Below are 18,580 nucleotides of genomic sequence, written 5' to 3'. Positions count from 1 at the left end.
TTGCTCTTTCGGACGACTCGCTGGCGCAGAGCAGCAAAGATAGCACGGGTGGGAATAAGCGTGCATGTGGTTATGTGGTGAGGGTGAAGTTGATGGAGAGGGGGAAAACGAAGCACGCAAGTTTACCAGCCATAGTTGACAGAAAAAAAAAAAAAAAAAAGACTGCCGCTCCATTTGCCAATCAAGCCCTGACGGATGAGTATTGCCGCCCGCTCGTCGCGGGATGGATGACACATGCATGACATGGTCTGGATTTGCGATAATTTTTGGTAAAGACGGGAATTCCTGGCGAGGCTTTGGCGCGAACTTGCGCGTTTGGTTGTCACTACGCACAACACTGAAACCCTTTGTTTGAAGCGCGTCCAACGATCTTGACGAAGTCGGGTCGGTGATTTGTTTCATTGTAGAGCAGAATATGAGACTCCAGATCTCCCGGACTTGATACGGACCTGCACCTCATGTGGGCGGTTGTTTCACACGAAGCCATACGTGTACTCTGCGCTCCAAGCAACCAACAAGCACGCTTTACGCGCCTAGAAGCATGTCTACAACCTACCAAAGAGTAAGTATTTTGTAGTATATTATATTTGCCACAATAACCGAACAGAGTCGGGTGGCTCTTTGGTCTCGAATGATGTTGAATTCGAGCTCAAACAGACCAGTTTGGCAACGAATTTGACCCAACTGCTTTTTGAGGATCGAAAGGGCATTGAACTACAAGGGGTCCAATCTATCCTATCATTACTCTCATCATCAACCCAATACTCGTATTTTCTTTGAAAAATCTCTGATCAGTCTGTTTCCGCAACAAAGGCGCTCAGACAACAAAAGGCGCTCGGCCGAGATGCAGCACAACGTGTCCCTCCTCGATGTGCTGGAGGCAACCCGCGCTCACCCGGCGCACCAGTACCTTGCCAATGCATCGCCCAATTCGTGGCTGCTTGATGCCAGTCCAATGAGCGTTGCCTCTGCTGCTGGCGACGCAATGCAGTGGAGCAGCATTGCTCGCCTCTCAAGCAGCACCAGCGCCCAACAGCAGTGGCGGCTCGACGGATCTGTCATGGCCATCGACGAGACTGACGAGGACGACGACGAGGAGGACGACGATGATGATCATGATGGAGCTGGCCGTAACAAGACGACCACTGCTGCTGGCGCTGGGAGCACGCCGCAGTACTACTCGAGCTCAAGCAAGCCGCTCAATGCATCGCCAGCGCGGCTGATGGGCAGTGCCATGCGACCGCCGCTGTCCTCGTCCAAGGCCTTTTCCTCGGGACTCTCTTCAAGTCGATCGGCATACGACTACGCGACACACAATTTCCCATGGACGCAGGGCAATCGTGCTCAGAGCGCTCTTGTTTCACAACCGCTTGCCTTCACGCCTGCTGCTGCTGCTCCTGCTCCTGCCACTGGGGGTGCACGTACCGCAATAGCAACAGATCAAGAGTATGGCGCCGCTGTTTCGACTGCGCAATGGAATGCCCAGCCATTGTCTCCCCGAAATCCAGCGCGTTTGTCCTCGTCTTCACGCTTGCATCCACGTCGAACAGAAGTCCGAGTCAGTCGCGAGGGAGTAACACCGTATGCCCGCTCTATGGCCAGTCCCGCAAGCAACCGTGACGAAATCCAGATTGTCTCGCAAACATTACCAACGGCTCAAAACGTACCGGCTTCCAGCATCCTGGAACAGGCGAAGGAGTGCTTGAGTCGTGCCACCAACGGAGTTCAATTGCAAGCAAGCTCCACGACAAAGCGGACCCTATCTAGTATTCTCAGCAGCATGGCGACGTCCTTGAAAGCGGAGCAACTGCTAGCTGCTGCTCACTTGCTCGTCGAAAAGGCGAAACGCCAACATAGCGCCATATCACGGAATGTGGAGCTGCCGGTCGACTCGTTCGTGCAAACCCGCAAGCTGGTGCAAAGGGATCAAGCACTCGAGGCTCAGGTGAGAGCGTGCTATTTTGCAGTGCAACGTGCGCGTTTCTGCATTTCACCATTTGCTGACTTTGCTCCCCGTGTTGCTTTGGTACATGATTTGCGTGTGCCCCTGTCAGCTTCACGCCAAGATGTACGGACCTGCAGTTGAGGTGGTTGAGGATATTTCAGGAGATGCACTCCAAAAGGTACAGGCATTCAACCTGCTGCGCTTATTGATATGGCATACTCGGCTCTCAACGCGCTTGATCGTTTTTATTTTTTATTTTTATTTTTTCATTTCATGACTCTTCAGGTGCGAGCTGCTTTCGGCCCTGGCCATCCCACTGAAGTGCTAGTATCTGCCGGCGCCATTCAACTAACACGAAAAGACTTTTCCACATTGACGGACCAAGCCTGGCTCAACGATGAAGTGAGTTTGTTGGAGCGTTGTTTGAAACAAAATCTTGTTGTGCGGGGCGGCGATTTGCGCCTTTTTGTTTTTTTTTTTGGTTCTCACTCACACCCACACCAAAACCCCAATTCTGCAGATTGTGAATGCGTACATGGATTTGATGAACAAGCGAAGTACCAATGCGGCACAAGACAGCACATCTCGCGTGCCAAAGGTGCACGCCTTCAGCTCGTTCTTTTATCCCCAGTTGCTGGCCAAGGGCTACCCTGGCGTCCGTCGATGGACGCGCAATGTCGACTTGTTCAGCAAGGACTTTATTGTGGTACCAGTGCATCTAGATGTGCACTGGTGTTTGGCCGTGTTCGACATGAAGCGCCAGGTTCTTGATTACTACGACTCGATGGGCGGCATCAATTCGTCGGGCACCGCCGCGTTGGTTGCTTATTTGCATCAAGAGTCGCTTGACAAGCGTCAGCAGGCGCTTCCTGCCGATGTTTGGGTTTCTACTCACCAGGAGGTAACGACGATGGGAGTTCAAGTGGGGTTGACGTTGGTGAAAGAAGTGAAGGTCTCACCGCTGGTTCCCCCCCCCCCACAACCATGTGTTGAATGCGACTACAGAATATTCCCGAGCAGCGCAATGGATATGACTGTGGCGTCTTTATGTGCCAATTCGCCGAGCGCGTCACGCGAAGTGCTGCGCTGGACTTTTCGCAGTCAGACATGCAATCCTTCCGCCGTCGGATGGCCTTTGAGCTGCTCGAGATGCGGCTTCTCAAGTAATAACAACACCGACAAGTATGAGTGGTTGTTATTATTATTTTTTTTTTGTACTGGGACAATGTGATAATAAACAGTGCGATGGATGGATTGAATTTGGATTCAGTTTGGTTGAAGATTTTGTATTGTTTTGACTGCAAGTTGCACGTTGATCCACACGGAACGCAAACAGACATGAAAAACGTACCTTTGAACTCTCCGCTGAGGGGGAGAAGAGAAGAGAAGAGCATGCAGCAACGGCCAGGCTCAGCTGAGCGTTGGAAGGGGAGAGGGGAAAGACGGCAGAGCGACCGCGTGGTTGCCCAGCGTTTTCAATCAGAGCTGGCGAACGAAGCCGAAGCCGCAGCCAGAAAATCCCTAATCACAGAGAAATGCAGATGAGAAAGTGAGTTGAAACAGAATCAAGCAGAAAGCGAGATGCATGGATGAAAGAAGAGAGAGAGAAAGAAAAAGAGAAAGATCGCCAAATTTCAAAAGCCACGCGGTTTCGCCATGTGCTCGGCTCGTACAAAAGGATGAAAGAGAGACAGATCAAGAGAGAGAGAGAGAGAGAGAGATGAGGATTGTTGTGTGGGATCAGAGATTGTTCACTTCTTTGATAATGATCATCGCGGGGCACTTGCCTCCGTTCAGAAACACGGATCAATGTTTTTCCATCAGTTCCACACATTTTGCAAAAGAAAGAAAGAAAGAAAGAAAAAAAAAACAAAAAAAAAAAAAACCAGACAGCTTACAAAAATAAAAAAAAAGAGACTGACGTTTCGAACTCAATCCGATTTGGAAGAAACAACTTTAATGTGAACTTTAATGTGAATTTGGTGGAGAGTCGGCGACTCGCGTAGCACGAAAGCATCTTGCAGGCATTGTCCTGGACAAGTCCAATCACAAACTAAAAACTGCAATTCACGCAAACGCGCCAACAGTTGCCTCGTCAGCGCGTTCACTACCCCTGCTGCAAGTGCAGATGTTGATTGCCGGCAGCAGCTTGGGAGCGTGCTTGACAGGGTGGTCATGTTCAAATAGACGCGCGATCGCAAAGACAACCTAATATGAACGCAAACAATGCACAAAACGACTGCTGCTTTGAATCGTCGTGTTTGCGCGCTGTTTGACTGAGACAACAAGCTCCACACAACTCTGCCCCTACACTCACACACTCACACACTGTTTTTTGAATGATCAAACAAGCAAATTTAACTCGCTTTTTGGATTGGGGTCTTTTTGGAGCGAGTATGAATGAGTATCAGTGAGAAATCGGTGAAAAGCTGTTTGGGATTTGTCAATTTCGCCATCACAGAACCCTGCAGGGGCTTTGTGCCAGTTCAATCAGTCCAACAGTGTATTGAGGAGTAGAGACATTCGCATTGGAAGGAGCTCTCTGATCCCATTGAGCATACAGTCCATCATGCTGATCCCCCGAGCGAGGGCGTTTGGTTGATTTTGATGCAACAATGATGTCACGACCCTTCCTGTAGCTTGCACTCTGGGCCACAGTGCGCATTTTGACAGCGATTGTTGAATGGTCACGAACGGTGGTCGTGACAACCAAGACATTTCGTTGGTTGGCCATGTCATCACACATCCCCATTTCATTCAACCCTGTTTTTCGTCATTGCGTTGCGCATTGTTGCGCCCGGCAGTTCTGCAACGATACACGTTGCCGTGGGTAGAATAAACCTGTGTCTCTGCTGCCACAACGCATGCACAATTGCTGGGGTGATAGGCGGTGGGGTTTGATTTTCAGGAAGCGCACACATTTTCACACATTTTACTTTGTGCTTATCATTCACTCTTTTTATTCTTGATCTTGTTGACCCTCGTTCGGAGCACTCGCTTGAATTCAGCCCTGGATTTTCACACCATCATCAAAGGCAAACAGCAGCAACACACACACGCACAGTCTCGACATCGAAGGCGGAGTGAGCGAGAGAGAGAGAGAGAGAGAGAGAGAGAGAGAGAGAGAGAGAGAGAGAGAGAGAGAGAGAGAGAGAGAGAGAGGACGGCAGATGCGCAAGGACGACGAGGAAGGGGAGACACGAGTTCAAATGTCACACCGCATTCCGCCCCCTGTGCCATCACGAGCAACGCTGGGCCGCCGCACGTCGCACGAGCTGCAGCGGTCGCTCAATGCCATCAACAGCAATAGTAGCAGCAGCAACAGCAACTGCAGCAGCAACTATAGCAGCAGCAATAGCAGCAACAGCAGCAGCAGGAGCAGTGTTAGCTCGCTGGGTGATGACTGCCCACCGCTCGCACCGCCCCGCACAAGCCGATCGCTCAACTCGAGCATGACGACCCTCACAATGCTCGACTACAACAGCAACAACAACAACAACAATAACAGCACACCTTACACGATCAGCGGCTCTCGAAGCATGGGCAGCGGCATGAATACAGTGACAAGCAGGGACGAGGCTGCCGCCCTCCTCGTGAGCAAACCACACGCCGCACACGGCCTCACTACACCCGCCGCTGCTTATGCGGCGTATGCTGCAGCCCACGCGGCCAGCGCCGCTAATGCTCCAAGTCGCTCAGACGAGGCCAACGCAAGCACCCCTGGGAGCACCCAGCCATCGCTGCATCAACGGCAGGAAGCCCCGCCACGACCGCCGAAACCGGCCCACACGATGCGCAAGACGCCCGCCTCATTGGACGACCCTGCCGGCACGTGCCCGCCAGCAGCCCCGCAATGCGCACTGCCGCCGCGTCCTGGCAACAAACCGGCGCCCCAAGCATCAACCTCAATGCTGCAGCATGCTGGCGGGCAACAGCAGCAGCGGCAGCAGCAGGAGACGCACGATCTGAGCGAACGCGCGCACAATTCTGGCAGCCCCGTCGCGGCTCTTACATTCGAGGCTCAGGCCAGACTGATGACGTCTGCAGCAGCCACGGGCTCAGGTATGCAGTCCGCGCATCCGACGGGACTCAGCGGCGGAGCTAGTCACGACGCACAGCGTCCTCCACCGCTTCCGCTCCGATCGGCACCCATCGTTCCAAGTTCAAGCAAAAACCATCACGCACCGGCATTCGTTCAAGCAGTGCGCGATAATGCCTCCTCGTCCCCAACTTCAAGATCCGATCGCGAGACACCAGGCTCAACTGTGATGCGGCCCTCGCAAGTCGTCGCCAGCCGCAACAATGATGTTGAAGATGAGGCCAACCTCTACGCCACCGTGTGCGACGCCATTCCGCAGCAGCATGATCGTCAGTGCGCATCACCCCCTTCGAACGAATCCACGCCCAGCGACAAGAAGAACATGGCCCCTTCCGACCGCCAATCCAGTGAGTACCACGAAGTGACTTCCCTTCTCAATCAGTACTTGAATGACCGCCACGGTGACGATGACGACCTGGTGGCACCAAACCCCAATCCCATCGTACCACTCGCAGCTGCTGACGACGACAGCCTTGTTGTTGCGCCAAACCCCAATCCCATCATGCCGCTCATCGTCAGTCCGCAAGCTCGCGCAGCACTGCCTGCACCACCGCCACCTTACACTGCCACCTGGGCATCGCCCGACGAGACAGCGCCGCCTGCATTTTCCACGCGATCCTTGTCACCTCCTCCTGCCAACCGTTTTGCTTCGTTCACACACGGCATCTCGAACAAGCTGAGCACAGTGCGCGGCATACTGTCCTCTCGCCCGTCCAGCTCTGTTCCAGGCCATCACCAGGAGCAGCATCATCATCATCATCATCATCATCACCAACATCATCATCATCATCAGCAGCAGAGCGAGGCAACGCTTACTGTGGCTGCATGCAAAGCCCCGCCACTTCCTCCCCGATCGCCCGGCATGACGCCTGCCATGACGCCGTTGGGAGCCTCGCCCTTCACATCGCCAGTCCTGTCTCCCATGGCCTCTCCCTCCATGCTGCCCGCACTATCGCCACCGCTGTCGCCACGCCAGTACGACGTCCCATTCTCGCTGGGCAACTCGACTGCCACGTCCGCGGCATCGTCTCGCGCTCCATCTCCGACGCCCGGCTTCAACTTGGATCTCGCCAACGAAGCGGCCATCGTCTACCCTTTCCGCCGAACCCCCCTCGATCCTCGCAACGTTCCTGCGATTGTCCGTGCGCTGCTCGATCCCGACACTGGCGTTGAAATCAAGGAGCGGCCCTGGTTGTCGGCAGATCTGCCTCCTTCTCTTCGAGGTAAAGGAGCGTTTCGGTCTTTTGCTCGTTCGCTTGTTGCTTTTATTGAACGTTTAAAATCCGCTTGTCATACATTCCTCATGCCTCCTCTTTGTGTGTGCTTGCAGGTGACGAGCTTGTCAACTGGCTCATGGCGAATGTGCGTCTTGAAACGCGCAAGGACGCACGCAAGTTTGTCGAGAAGAGCCTTCTTGGCCCGGCGTACCTTCGTGCGCTCGTGCTCCCCGGCGAAGAGAAGCACCGAACCGCGCTGTCTCTGATTGGCGGTCTTGTCAAGCACAAGGCTTTGAACGAGTCCAGCCTGTTTGTGTTTGAGGAGGTGAGTTGGGCGTTGGTCGTTTAGTGCCTTTGCTTTTTCTCGGCGCGTTTTGCTTCTTGTTTCTGTTGAATACCGTGATGGTTGGCGTTTCACTGGTTTGGATAACTCACTGATGTGCACGCTGCTCTTCCTTTGTGTGGATGTGTGTGTGGACCTTGGGTTGACAGGAGAGCTTGCTCGATGGCATGCTTGCGCAGCACGAACGCATGATTGGCCATTGAGATTTTTGCTTCCATTCTTCCTTCCCTTTCCCTTCCTTTCGTTAGAACCCTATTCCTGCCGTCGTTCGACTTACGATCTTCGTTACGGGTCTTCAGCGACCACTCGTATGTCTCCAAGCTTGGAGAAAGAGTGTCACGAGATCTTTCCTGGTCGAAAAGATGCAATCCATCACTTTGATTTTCAATTTTCTCCCGTCCTCCAGACTCGAGTCAAATTTTCTTCTTCTTCTTCTTGTATTTTGCGGTTTGATTTTTTTTTTAAGTGTTCTTGTCACACGTTAGGGAGTTTCTTCCTCCCTACCTGCATGTGTTCTCCGTGATTTTTTTTTTGTAGTTGTCCATTCGAGATTTACATTTACAATCAGTAAACATGTGTCTTGTTTCCCCTCTCTGCATCCGTTTGGCAAATGGCTTTTCCACAGGCGTCATCTCCATACTGTACAGTACGATTGTGTGATCTCGAGTCTGTGGTGCGATGAGGTGTGAAGCGAGCAGTGAGATGGAATGCTCGACTAGCGGTGTGGTGTGTGGGTTGGTTGATCGAGCCTTTCGTCATCAAAGCCCACTTGTTCCCCCGTTGCTTCTCACCACCCTGCTTTTTTCTTGTTTCGCTTCCTCCATTTGGGCATTTGTTGTGGTTTTCTTGTCTTTTTATTTTATTTTTTCACCCAATTGTTATGGTTATTTTTCGGATGGTTTTTAAACAAGTCGGCTGAACGCCCGTTTTCGCCCACCTCACTCTTTGTTCTTTTCGTTTCTTTCGTTTCTTTCTTTCTTTTTCTTTTTCTTTTCTTCAATCTGTAAGCGACCATCACTCGATTTCACTTTCATCACCTTCATCATCATCTTTATCTGATCTTCATCCCTCTGTCTCGTTATTGCACAACCTCACCCCACCGCTGTCCTGAGCGAAGGTTGAGGCCAACAACCAACCAAACTGTGGAACGATTTTCTTCCTTCCTTTTGCTTGATTTTTGCTTTTGGGGGATTTCCCCAAGCCAAACGCCAAAAGCCGAATTGATTTTTTTTTTTGGGCGGTTTGAGAGCTCGTTTCTTGTGTGTCACTCTCGCTCGTTCTGCAACTGCGCAACGACGGGGACTCGGGTGGCGTCCTCGCGTTTGATGCAGGTCTTCCCTCTCCTTCTAAGCACGCGCCCGTCGAAATGGGAGGCAGCGCGGCAGTCTGGCTGTGGCGAGCACGAGAGTGTGAGCGAGCGAGCGACTTTAAGAGCCGAAACCGCAACGTTTTTATTTTATTTTTATTTTATTTTATTTTTATTTTTTATTTTTATTTTTTGGATTTTTTTAATTTCGGCGCCTCGAGTCCCCGCGCTGCTGGCAACCACGCTGCAAAAGAGAACGCGCTGCAGTCGTCCAACCCATGCAGCAGAGTGAGACAAGCGAAGAGAGACACTCGCGGTGCTTGTCTGCAAAGGGGTGTGGAAGGAAGCAACAACGCGCGCCAACTGCATTGGATTCGCCAAGTCGACCTCCATCGAAACGCATCACGCCCCACCACCACCACCACCACCACCACCAGAGTCAGAGCAGAGCAGCAGTGCAAAAGGGGGCAGGATGAGCAAAAGCTGTTCCAACGGCCAGTCGCCGAGTGCCGCATGATGGAAGAAGCGAAGGCGGTCCAGTGAACGAGTTCAGAGCACTGAGGCGTCAGTTCCGTCGAAGCACGTTACGCAAACGAAGGAGGCCGACCGGGGCAAGAAAGGAGGAAGAGAGAGAGAGAGAGAGAGAGAGAGAGAGAGAGAAAAGCAGAGGCCAACAAGGCACACCGGGCTTGGCTTGCACTCTGACGCGAGGAGGACGAGTGAGGACGACAGCTGCAACCAATCACGCTTCTCCCGCCTTGGCTTCCTCACTCCCACGCAATGGCACCCCAACCCCACACATCTCTCATTCTCTCTCTTTCTTTCTATCTACTGCTGATCGCTCTATCATGACCATTGCCAGACAACAAGCAAAATCCATATCCCGTCTGTCTGTCTGTCTGTCTGTCTGGCTGTTTGTTTCCCATTCCATCACAACACAAAGAGCGCGCGCACATTCCAACCCCCCCCCATCCTACTATCACTCGATCTGAGCAGTTGGAAAAACACCTTTTTCGCTAACCAAGAATCATTGTTTCATCGCTTGTTTGTCGTATCACGGATTGGCAGATCAACTTCAAAAACACCCAAAAACAACCAATTCCCTGTTTCGATCGTCCGTCACTCGCTGCAATCGTCTGGAGCTAGCTGGAATCCCCAACCCTCCAACCCTCCACTCAAAACCATGGTCAAGTCGCATCTTGAATTGCTGATTCGCAAGAATCTCACGCTCAAGTACCGACGATGCGGCTGCATCTTTGAAATCCTCGTCCCGATCGTCTTCTTTGCCATCGCTGCCGGTGTTCGTCAAGCCTTGACCAATGAGGTCATTCCCGAAGGTTTGTTGCATTTGTTCAATGTCTGAGTGCTGTGGGGTTTTACCAACACCATTCGCAAAAAGGCTCACTTTCCCGATGGTTTCGTTTCGTGCAGAGCACTTCCCCGTCAACACCATTGGCCTCCCTGCGCTCTTGACCTTCCTTGGTGCTGGTGGCCAACAAATCCGAATTGCCTATGCCCCTTCCAACACTTATAGTAAGGCCGTTTTGATTATTTTTTGTCGACTTTCTGCTTGCTAATCACGTACTGACTCTTGCATTTTTTTTTTCGTTTGTTTCTCTCTCGCCCCACCCCCTTTTCAACTCCTGCTTTGAACCAACACAGCCGACGCTCTCATGGCTTCTTGGAATGCCAGCTTGACACCGACGTTGCCGCCAAGTTTGCAAAACTACAACATCTTCCTACCGTTCCCAAATTATGCGGCGATGGTCGATGTCGCCCGAGACGTACTAGGTTCCAAAATCGGCGCCTCCATCACCTTTGACGACCTGAATCCCGACGGCTCCTTCAAGGCTGGCATCTCATACTCAATCTCCATGTGCTCTGAATGCACCCCTGACACTGATCGCACGCTTCCGGGACCCGTCGGCGGCGCGAACGGCCCTTGGGAAGAGGTCGTTTACTACAGGAGCGGCTTTTTGACTGTCCAAGCTTCGCTGGACAATGCCATCATTCAGTTCCTGTCGCTTGGCGCGGGCACCAACATGCCTCTGAACATTCAGCAATACCCGTACCCGCAGTACGAGGACAACCGGTTTGGTCGCTCCATCGGCTTCTTCCTTTCCCTGTTCATGGTCTTGTCTTGGATTTACACGGCCTCGATGGTCGTCAAGGACATTGTCACCGAAAAGGAGCGCCGCCTTCGCGAGGCTTTGCGCATGATGGGCATCTCTCTCCGCACCGGCTGGGCTGCCTGGGCAATCACGTCCTTTGGCTTCATGTTCATCTCGGTCATTTTCATGACCATCATTTGCAAGGGCGCGAACATTACCGAAAACTCTGACGGCGGCCTCATGTTCATCTTCTTCCTGATGGCCGGCACGTCCACGCTGGCCTACTGCTTTTTGGTGTCCACCTTCTTCTCGCGTGCCAACGTCGCTTCGGCCGCTTCTGGCGTTCTGTACTTTATTCTCTACGTTCCGTACATGTTCGTCGCTGATCCCGAGCGCTACGATGATCTCACGCGCACTGCCAAGATGGGCATTTCGCTTCTCGTGCCTTCTGCGATCGGCATTGGCGGCAAGACCATTTCGCAATGGGAAGAGCGTGGCATTGGCGCGACCTGGAGCAACGTGAACGAGTCTGCCTCAACGACCGACTCTTTCTGCATGGCGGATGTGTTTGGCATGTTTGCGATTGACACGCTGCTCTACCTCGTGCTCACTTGGTACCTCGACAACGTGCGCCCTGGCCGCTACGGTGTGCCCAAGCCCTGGCACTTTTTCCTTCACGCCTCCTACTGGACTGGACGCCAGACTGTTGTACACGCCTCGGCTACCAAACGCACCGATGATGGCTCGATCGATGCCATTGAGCCTGCCCCGGAAGGCCTCGTTCCCGGCATTGACGCCCGCAATCTTGTCAAGGTCTTTGATGAAGGCAAAAAGCTGGCCATCGATGGTCTCTCCGTCACCATGTACGAGAACCAGGTCACCTCCCTGCTCGGCCACAATGGCGCTGGCAAGACCACGCTCATGTCGATTCTCACCGGCTTGTACGCGCCGTCCTCTGGCGATGCCTTTGTCGGCGGCTGCTCTGTTGTTACGGACATTGAGGGCGTTCGCCGTTCGCTTGGCCTGTGCCCTCAGTTTGACGTCTTGTTTGATAACCTGACTGTGGCCGAGCACTTGCGCTTCTTCTGCCGCGTCAAAGGCTTGGACGAGAGTGCCGTTGAGGCCGAAGTGGACTCGATGATTACCGACCTCAACCTGACCGACAAGCGCAACGAGCCTGCGCGCACGCTCTCTGGCGGCATGAAGCGTCGTCTGTCCGTCGCCATCGCGTTTGTGGGTGGATCCAAGATTGTCATGCTCGACGAGCCGACTGCCGGCATGGACCCTCATGCCCGCCGCGCGACCTGGGAGCTCATTCTCAAGCACAAGAAGGGCCGCACGATCATTCTCACGACTCACTTTATGGACGAGGCCGATCTGCTTGGTGATCGCGTTGCGATCATGGCGCATGGCCGTGTTCAGTGCGTTGGCTCGTCGCTCTTCCTGAAGGCTCGCTACGGTGTTGGCTACCACATGATTGCCGCCAAGGAGCCCCACTGCGACTCTGCTGCTGTGACCAAGCTTGTGCAGTCGTACATTCCGCACGCCCGTGTCGAAAATGATGTTGGTACCGAGCTCAGCTTCATCCTGCCGCGCGAGTCCGCAACCTCCTTCCCAGCCCTCTTCAACGCCCTGGACGACAACAAGGAAAAGATTGGCATTTCGACGTACGGTGTGTCCGTCACCACCATGGAAGAAGTGTTTTTGCGTGTTGGACACGACGCTGACAAGCAAGAGAGCGCCCACGATCGCGAGGAGGAAGAGCACAGCGGCCCTCACTCGCTGCCATCCTCCATGGCCCCGCTTGGCACTGATGCTTCCCACGCACATCTCTCCGCCGCATCCGCCGGACATTCCACCATTGATTTCTCTGCTGTCGATGCCGATACGCGCCCGCGCCACCCGCTCATCACTGGACCTGCACTTCGCGTTCAGCACCTCAAGGCCATGTTCTTGAAGCGCGTCAACCACTCTCGCCGCGACAAGCGCGCCATCATCTCCCAACTGCTCGTTCCCGTCGTCTTTGCCATTCTTGCCATGGGTATCGGCAAGTCCATCCCGAGCGCGGGCACGAAGCCTGCAATCAACTTTAACATGGCGTCCGTGCTCCCTTCGACTGCTGAGGCGAATGTGTACTTTAACAGCTCGGATCCCAGCAATCCGCTCAACGTCGACTTTATCACTGAACTGGACACGACTGTTGGTGCCTTGGGTGGCATTTGGTCTCCGACCAGCAACATGACGGCAGCCCTGCTCGGATCGTACAATGAAGTTCGCAACCGCTTCCTCAGTGTTGGCTCCATCTCGGTCTTTGTCGGCGTCAGCAACGTGACGGGCGTGCTGCATTTCGTGCCCGATGCGATTCACATCTTGCCCGCCCTTGTCAACATGTACGACAGCGCTGCGTTGACAGCCGCCGTTCCCGGCCGCACCATCCGTGCCCGCAACGTGCCGTTGCCACCCACCCCGCAGGAGCAGGACCTGAACACGCGCAAGGCAGGCATTGAATTCACTGTTGCGATCGAGCTGATCTTTGGCATGTCCTTCCTGGCTGGTTCGTTCGTCTCGCTGATTGTGCAAGAGCGCATTGTGGATGCCAAGCACCTCCAAGTCCTTGCTGGTGCTGATCTCCTCTCCTACTGGCTTGGCTCCTTCCTCTGGGATTTGATCAACTTTTGCGTGCCTGTGGTCATCATCTGGGTGGTCTTGGCCGTCTTCAACATGCCTCAGTACACTGGCGACAGCTTTGGAGGCATTGCCATGCTCTTCCTGTTCTACGGCTGGGCGGTCATTCCGTTTGTCTACTGCGTGAGCTTCCTGTTCAACACGACCACGACTGCGTACGTTGTGCTGATTCTCGTCAACATTATTCTCGGTCTCGGCTGCGTGATTACGACGTGGATTCTCGAAATCCTGGAGACGGCTGAAGACGTCAACGACGTTTTGAAGTGGCTCTTCCTCGTCTTCCCCATTTACGCGTTCGGTCGAGGCACGATGGATGTTGGTTACAACTCTGCCCTGTCCATTGAATCTGGTGGCTTCCAGCCAAAGCTAAACCCGCTCGACTGGAACGTCGCTGGCCGCAACATTGTCTTTATGTTCTTTATGGGCATCTTCTTCTTCCTCATGCTGCTGGCCATTGAGTACCGCGTGTTCATGTTTGATGGCATCCGCGCACAGCGTCAGCGCAAGAAGCTCATTGCTCGTCGCGAAAAGCAAGAGCGGCTCGCGCAGGCCAACAACGGCGACACGATGCAGCTGCTGTCTGCCAAGGAAGACGAAGACGTGCTTGCCGAGCGCAAGCGCGTCCTCGAGGGCAATTCTGCGAACGGCGATGTTATTCGTATCATGGATCTTTCCAAGGTCTACCCTGCGTCGCACGGGCGTAGCAAGGTTGCGGTCGACGGTCTTACTGTCGGTATCCCCAAGAACCAGTGCTTTGGCCTCCTTGGCGTGAACGGCGCCGGCAAGACGACCACCTTCAAGATGCTGACTGGCGAGCTCGGCGTGACCTCTGGCGACGCCTTCCTGACTGGCTACTCGATTCTGTCTGACATTCTGGATGCGCGTCGTCGCATTGGCTACTGCCCGCAGTTTGATGGTATTCTCGACAATCTGACCGGCACCGAGGTCCTCTCGCTGTACGCGCGTCTGCGTGGTTTGGACGAACGCGACATCCCTCGCATCGTGAAGGCCTGGGTGGACAAGCTCGAGCTGACTCGCTTTGCAGAGCGCCCGTGCGGCACATACTCTGGCGGCAACAAGCGCAAGCTGTCCACCGCCGTGGCGCTGATTGGCGACCCGCCGATCATCTTCCTCGACGAGCCGACGACCGGCATGGATCCCAAGGCCCGCCGCTTCCTGTGGAATGTCATTTCCAACATTATGACAGACAACCGCTGCATTGTGCTCACCTCTCATTCGATGGAAGAGTGCGAGGCCTTGTGTACGCGTCTTGGCATCATGGTCGGTGGCAAGTTCCGTTGCCTGGGCTCTCCCCAGCACCTCAAGTCCCGCTACGGCACCGGCTATGATTTGATGATCAAGATCAATCCCCGCGCCGACACTGCTCCTGTCAAGACGTTCGTGACCAACACGTTTGGCGAGGGCGGCTGCAAGTTCATCGAGGAACACAACGGCATGGTCCGCTACGAGGTCAGCGCTCAAAACCTCAAGCTCGCCAGCGTTTTCGGTGCAATGGAAGAAAACCGCGCCTCGCTCCAATTGATTGATTACTCGCTCTCCCAAACGAGTCTCGAGCAGATCTTCTTGTCGTTTGCCTCGCAGACGCACGACGTTGAGCTCGAGTGATGAGCTCGCTGCTGGGTGGTTCTTGTTCGAGTCCAAGCTTGCATGCTTTCTAGTTTTTTTTTTGTCTTTTTGTTGACTGCACCATTCTGTCTTTGATTTGCCTGTTTTTTCATTTTTGTTTTTATATTCTTTGTGCTCCCCCCCCCCTCCTTCTCCTTTTTGACGACATGAGAATTTCGTGCTTCTTCTCTGTGTTGGTGTGTATTTTTTCTTTCTTCAGTGGGAATTATAAATCTTCCCCACATAAATAAGAGTTTTTCCCCCACACAAACCTTGCTTCTAAATGTTAAAAGTTCCCCAAAAGACATGTTCGCACTCGACAAGATCTCAAAAGCTAATTTCAGCTCCGAGCACGTCCTTGTGAATTGTGCCTTGGCTGCCGAGCGCTCGGGTGCACCCACGTCGGATGCTTCTTCCAAAGTTCCCCCCGTCCCTTCGAATGCGTCAGTCCCTGCTTTGGCCACATCTCTCCCACCACCCCCCCTCTGCAACAAAATCCTGAAGGAGGATTTATATCGGCATTGCTTGTTTGGTGAATCGCAGTACCGCCGCCACTGTGAATTGTGAATTGAACGTGAATGCATTTCCCACAAACCCAAAGGAAAAAAACGAAAAAAAAAAAAAAAAACGAAAAAAAAAAAAAAAACGAAAAAAAAAAAATCCCAGTCCTTTTTTTTTTTTTTTTTTTTTTTAATCTCGGTTCCCATCGTTCGAGTTTGTCGATGATGAGCGACATTGAGCTGACGCCGATTGCGCAGGGACATTCCGCGCAGAGTGGCAACGACTCTACCACCGGAGCTTCGGCTGGAGCAGGAGCAGGAGCAGGAGCAGGAGCAGGAGCTGGCGGGAATTCGCTGGGAACCGCGCCGAGTTCGTCGCTGGACGAGATGCGCACGTCGTTTGCGACCGCCACCCGCAGCAGCCACGACGTGGACACCAGCACGAGCACAGTCACAGACGCAGGCACAGACGCAGGCACAGGCACAGGCACAGGCACAGGCACAGGCACAAAGCCCAACGGGGCTGGCGTTGTTGCGGGCGCCGAGATACACCACGCCAAGCCCGCCGATTCGCATCCCGCCGCGTCGGCTTCGGACTCTGGTTCGCTGGCCGTCCACCTCACGTCCGACGATGACGAGCCAGTCGTGGTCTCGTAAGTTTTTGGCCTGCCGTTCCACCCCTGCTTGCTCTTGGACTTGTCTGGGGGATTCGTGCTTGCGCTCTGAGTGAGTGGGATCGACGACCCATTCGACAAATCGAACGAGCGAACGTTTGGTTTTGAATTGTTTGGTCCATTGAGGTTTGTGTGCCAGCGCAGTCAACATTGCTGTCCGCGTCCACGCAAGTCAGAAGAAAAAAAAACTATCAAAGGCGACCAATGAAACAAAAAGAACACGGCTGAGACAACTCACTGTGTCGCAACCTGATCTTCCATCCGCAGATTCGTTAACGTCTCGTACACGGTCACTGTGCCCGCTCGCAAGCTCACCCTGCTGGAAAAGCTCAAGGGCCTGTCGCTGCGAGGATTCCCAAAGCCGGAAGTCACCAAGAAGACGCTGCTCAAGGAGGTTTCGGGCGTCATTCGCCCAGGCACCCTCACAGCGCTGATGGGCCCGTCAGGCGCGGGCAAATCCACCCTGCTCGATGTCCTGGCCGGCCGCAAGGAGTCTGGCATCATTGAAGGCGAGCTCCAGTACAACGGCCGACCCATGTCCAAGGAGCTCAAGCGCATGATTGGGTATGTCGAGCAAACCGACACGCTTCTGGGCACTCTCACTGTGCGCGAGCTCCTCACGTACACTGCGCGTCTTCGTCTCCCGGCCTCGACCTCCGCCGAGCAGCGAGAAAATCGGGTATGCGTGTTGTCATTGTTTGTAGATGGAATTGTGCTTTGTTTTTTTTTTTTCTCCTTTTTTCATCATCATTGCCCAATGCAACCCCACCTCACTCGCTCAACGACTTGAACTTGCTGTTGCTGTGAAATGTCCCATGCCTCTTTTTCTTTCTCTCTCTCTCTCTCTCTCTCTCTCTCTCTCTCTCTCTCTCTCTCTCTCTTTTGGCTAGGTTTCCGTTGTCATCTCAGAACTTGGTTTGGAGACCTGCGCCGACACGATCATCGGAAGCGTCACCGTTCGCGGCATTTCGGGCGGCCAGGCAAAGCGCGTCAACATTGGTATCGAGTTGATCACGGACTGTCGCGTGCTCTTCCTTGACGAGCCAACCACTGGCCTCGACTCGGCCACTTCGTTCGAAGTCATGAGTGTCGTGCGCAGGATTGCAGACCGCGGCCGCAGCATTGTGTGCACCATCCATCAGCCAAGCACCGATGTCTTCAACCTGTTCAACCGACTCTTGTTGCTCGTTGCCGGCGAGGTTGTCTATTTGGGCGAAATTCGCGAGGCCATTCCGTACTTTCAAAACTTGGGTTTCAAGTATGTCGTGGGCACCAATCCTGCTGACTATATTAGTAAGGCTTTGTTTTGTTCACTTTTTAGTGCCTTGAACTTTGGTTGCGTTGCATGGACTGATCGGTGGTTTTTGAAAACGTGTGTCGCGTGCTTGTGGTACTTGTCAACACCGTCTCCTTTCGACACAGTCAATGTGACGGGTCCTGGCACGGGCAAAGCCCACAAGACCGTCGAAGGACCGGAAGTAACCCCGTCCTTCTTTGCAGACAACTATCGCAAATCGACCCTGGCCCAGGAGCGCCTGCTGTCATCCCAAGATGGCGCGCAAGAAGCTCAGCCACACGAGCTCAACCGGACACCCGTGCGCTTTGTGAACTCGGCTTGGCACAACTTTTTGGTGCTCTGCGATCGATTCTGGGAGCAGAAGCGACGTGATCGTAGCTACTTGACCGCGCGCTTTCTGCGTGTCATTTTCATGGACATTCTCTTGGGCACAATCTTTTATGATCAGCCACACACTTCCGATGGTATTTACAACATGATTTCCATCATCCAGTTCTCCGTCCAAGTGTTTGCGTTCGGCGCCATGGCCTTCATGGGCTACTGTACGTGCAAGCCGATGTTGCCGGGGGCGGTGTGATGTGGTCGGCGATGCGTGCCCTGACATTCGAATTTTTGTTTTTTGTTTTTTGCGTTTGCTTTTGCTTTTTTTTAGCCATCCAAGCTCGTCCTTTTTTCTTGCGAGAGCGACACGCTGCCACATACCAAGGTAGGTTGTCGATTCGGCCAGCGCCTCCACCTTTTGTGTGCATGTTTCGCACCTCAACAGCACAATTTTGT

The 18,580-nt window shown here is 53.5% G+C and overlaps 4 protein-coding genes across 4 annotated transcripts; all 4 read left to right on the top strand.

Annotated features, from left to right (window-relative positions):
• Positions 1–798: 798 nt before the first annotated feature.
• CAOG_03468 (sentrin/SUMO-specific protease 15) lies at positions 799–3,199 on the top strand. The gene is made up of 5 exons (XM_004348323.2): positions 799–1,945; positions 2,055–2,123; positions 2,231–2,347; positions 2,466–2,846; positions 2,951–3,199. Exons 1-5 carry the CDS (start codon positions 845–847, stop codon positions 3,110–3,112), a joined length of 1,830 nt encoding a protein of 609 aa, XP_004348373.1. The 5' UTR covers positions 799–844; the 3' UTR covers positions 3,113–3,199.
• Positions 3,200–5,081: 1,882 nt separating this feature from the next.
• On the top strand, positions 5,082–8,192 carry CAOG_03467 (hypothetical protein). The gene is made up of 3 exons (XM_004348322.2): positions 5,082–7,267; positions 7,375–7,586; positions 7,754–8,192. The coding sequence occupies exons 1-3, from the start codon at positions 5,116–5,118 to the stop codon at positions 7,805–7,807; spliced, it is 2,418 nt and encodes an 805-aa protein (XP_004348372.2). The 5' UTR covers positions 5,082–5,115; the 3' UTR covers positions 7,808–8,192.
• Positions 8,193–8,556: 364 nt separating this feature from the next.
• On the top strand, positions 8,557–15,599 carry CAOG_03466 (ATP-binding cassette transporter subfamily A). Its single transcript, XM_004348321.2, has 4 exons — positions 8,557–8,607; positions 9,979–10,247; positions 10,342–10,443; positions 10,573–15,599. Exons 2-4 carry the CDS (start codon positions 10,094–10,096, stop codon positions 15,330–15,332), a joined length of 5,016 nt encoding a protein of 1,671 aa, XP_004348371.1. The 5' UTR covers positions 8,557–8,607; positions 9,979–10,093; the 3' UTR covers positions 15,333–15,599.
• A 458-nt stretch (positions 15,600–16,057) lies between these two features.
• On the top strand, positions 16,058–18,380 carry CAOG_03465 (ABC transporter G family protein; the record flags this gene model as incomplete). Its single annotated transcript, XM_004348320.1, has 4 exons — positions 16,058–16,485; positions 16,774–17,185; positions 17,397–17,799; positions 17,929–18,380. The coding sequence occupies 4 exons, from the start codon at positions 16,058–16,060 to the stop codon at positions 18,378–18,380; spliced, it is 1,695 nt and encodes a 564-aa protein (XP_004348370.1).
• Between the last annotated feature and the right edge of the window lie 200 nt (positions 18,381–18,580).

The sequence above is a fragment of the Capsaspora owczarzaki genome (genome assembly GCF_000151315.2).
Source record: "Capsaspora owczarzaki ATCC 30864 unplaced genomic scaffold supercont2.5, whole genome shotgun sequence".
Lineage (NCBI taxonomy): Eukaryota > Filasterea > Ministeriida > Capsasporidae > Capsaspora > Capsaspora owczarzaki.
Note: the sequence above shows the minus strand (reverse complement) of the source record. Positions and strands in the feature narration are given on the sequence as shown.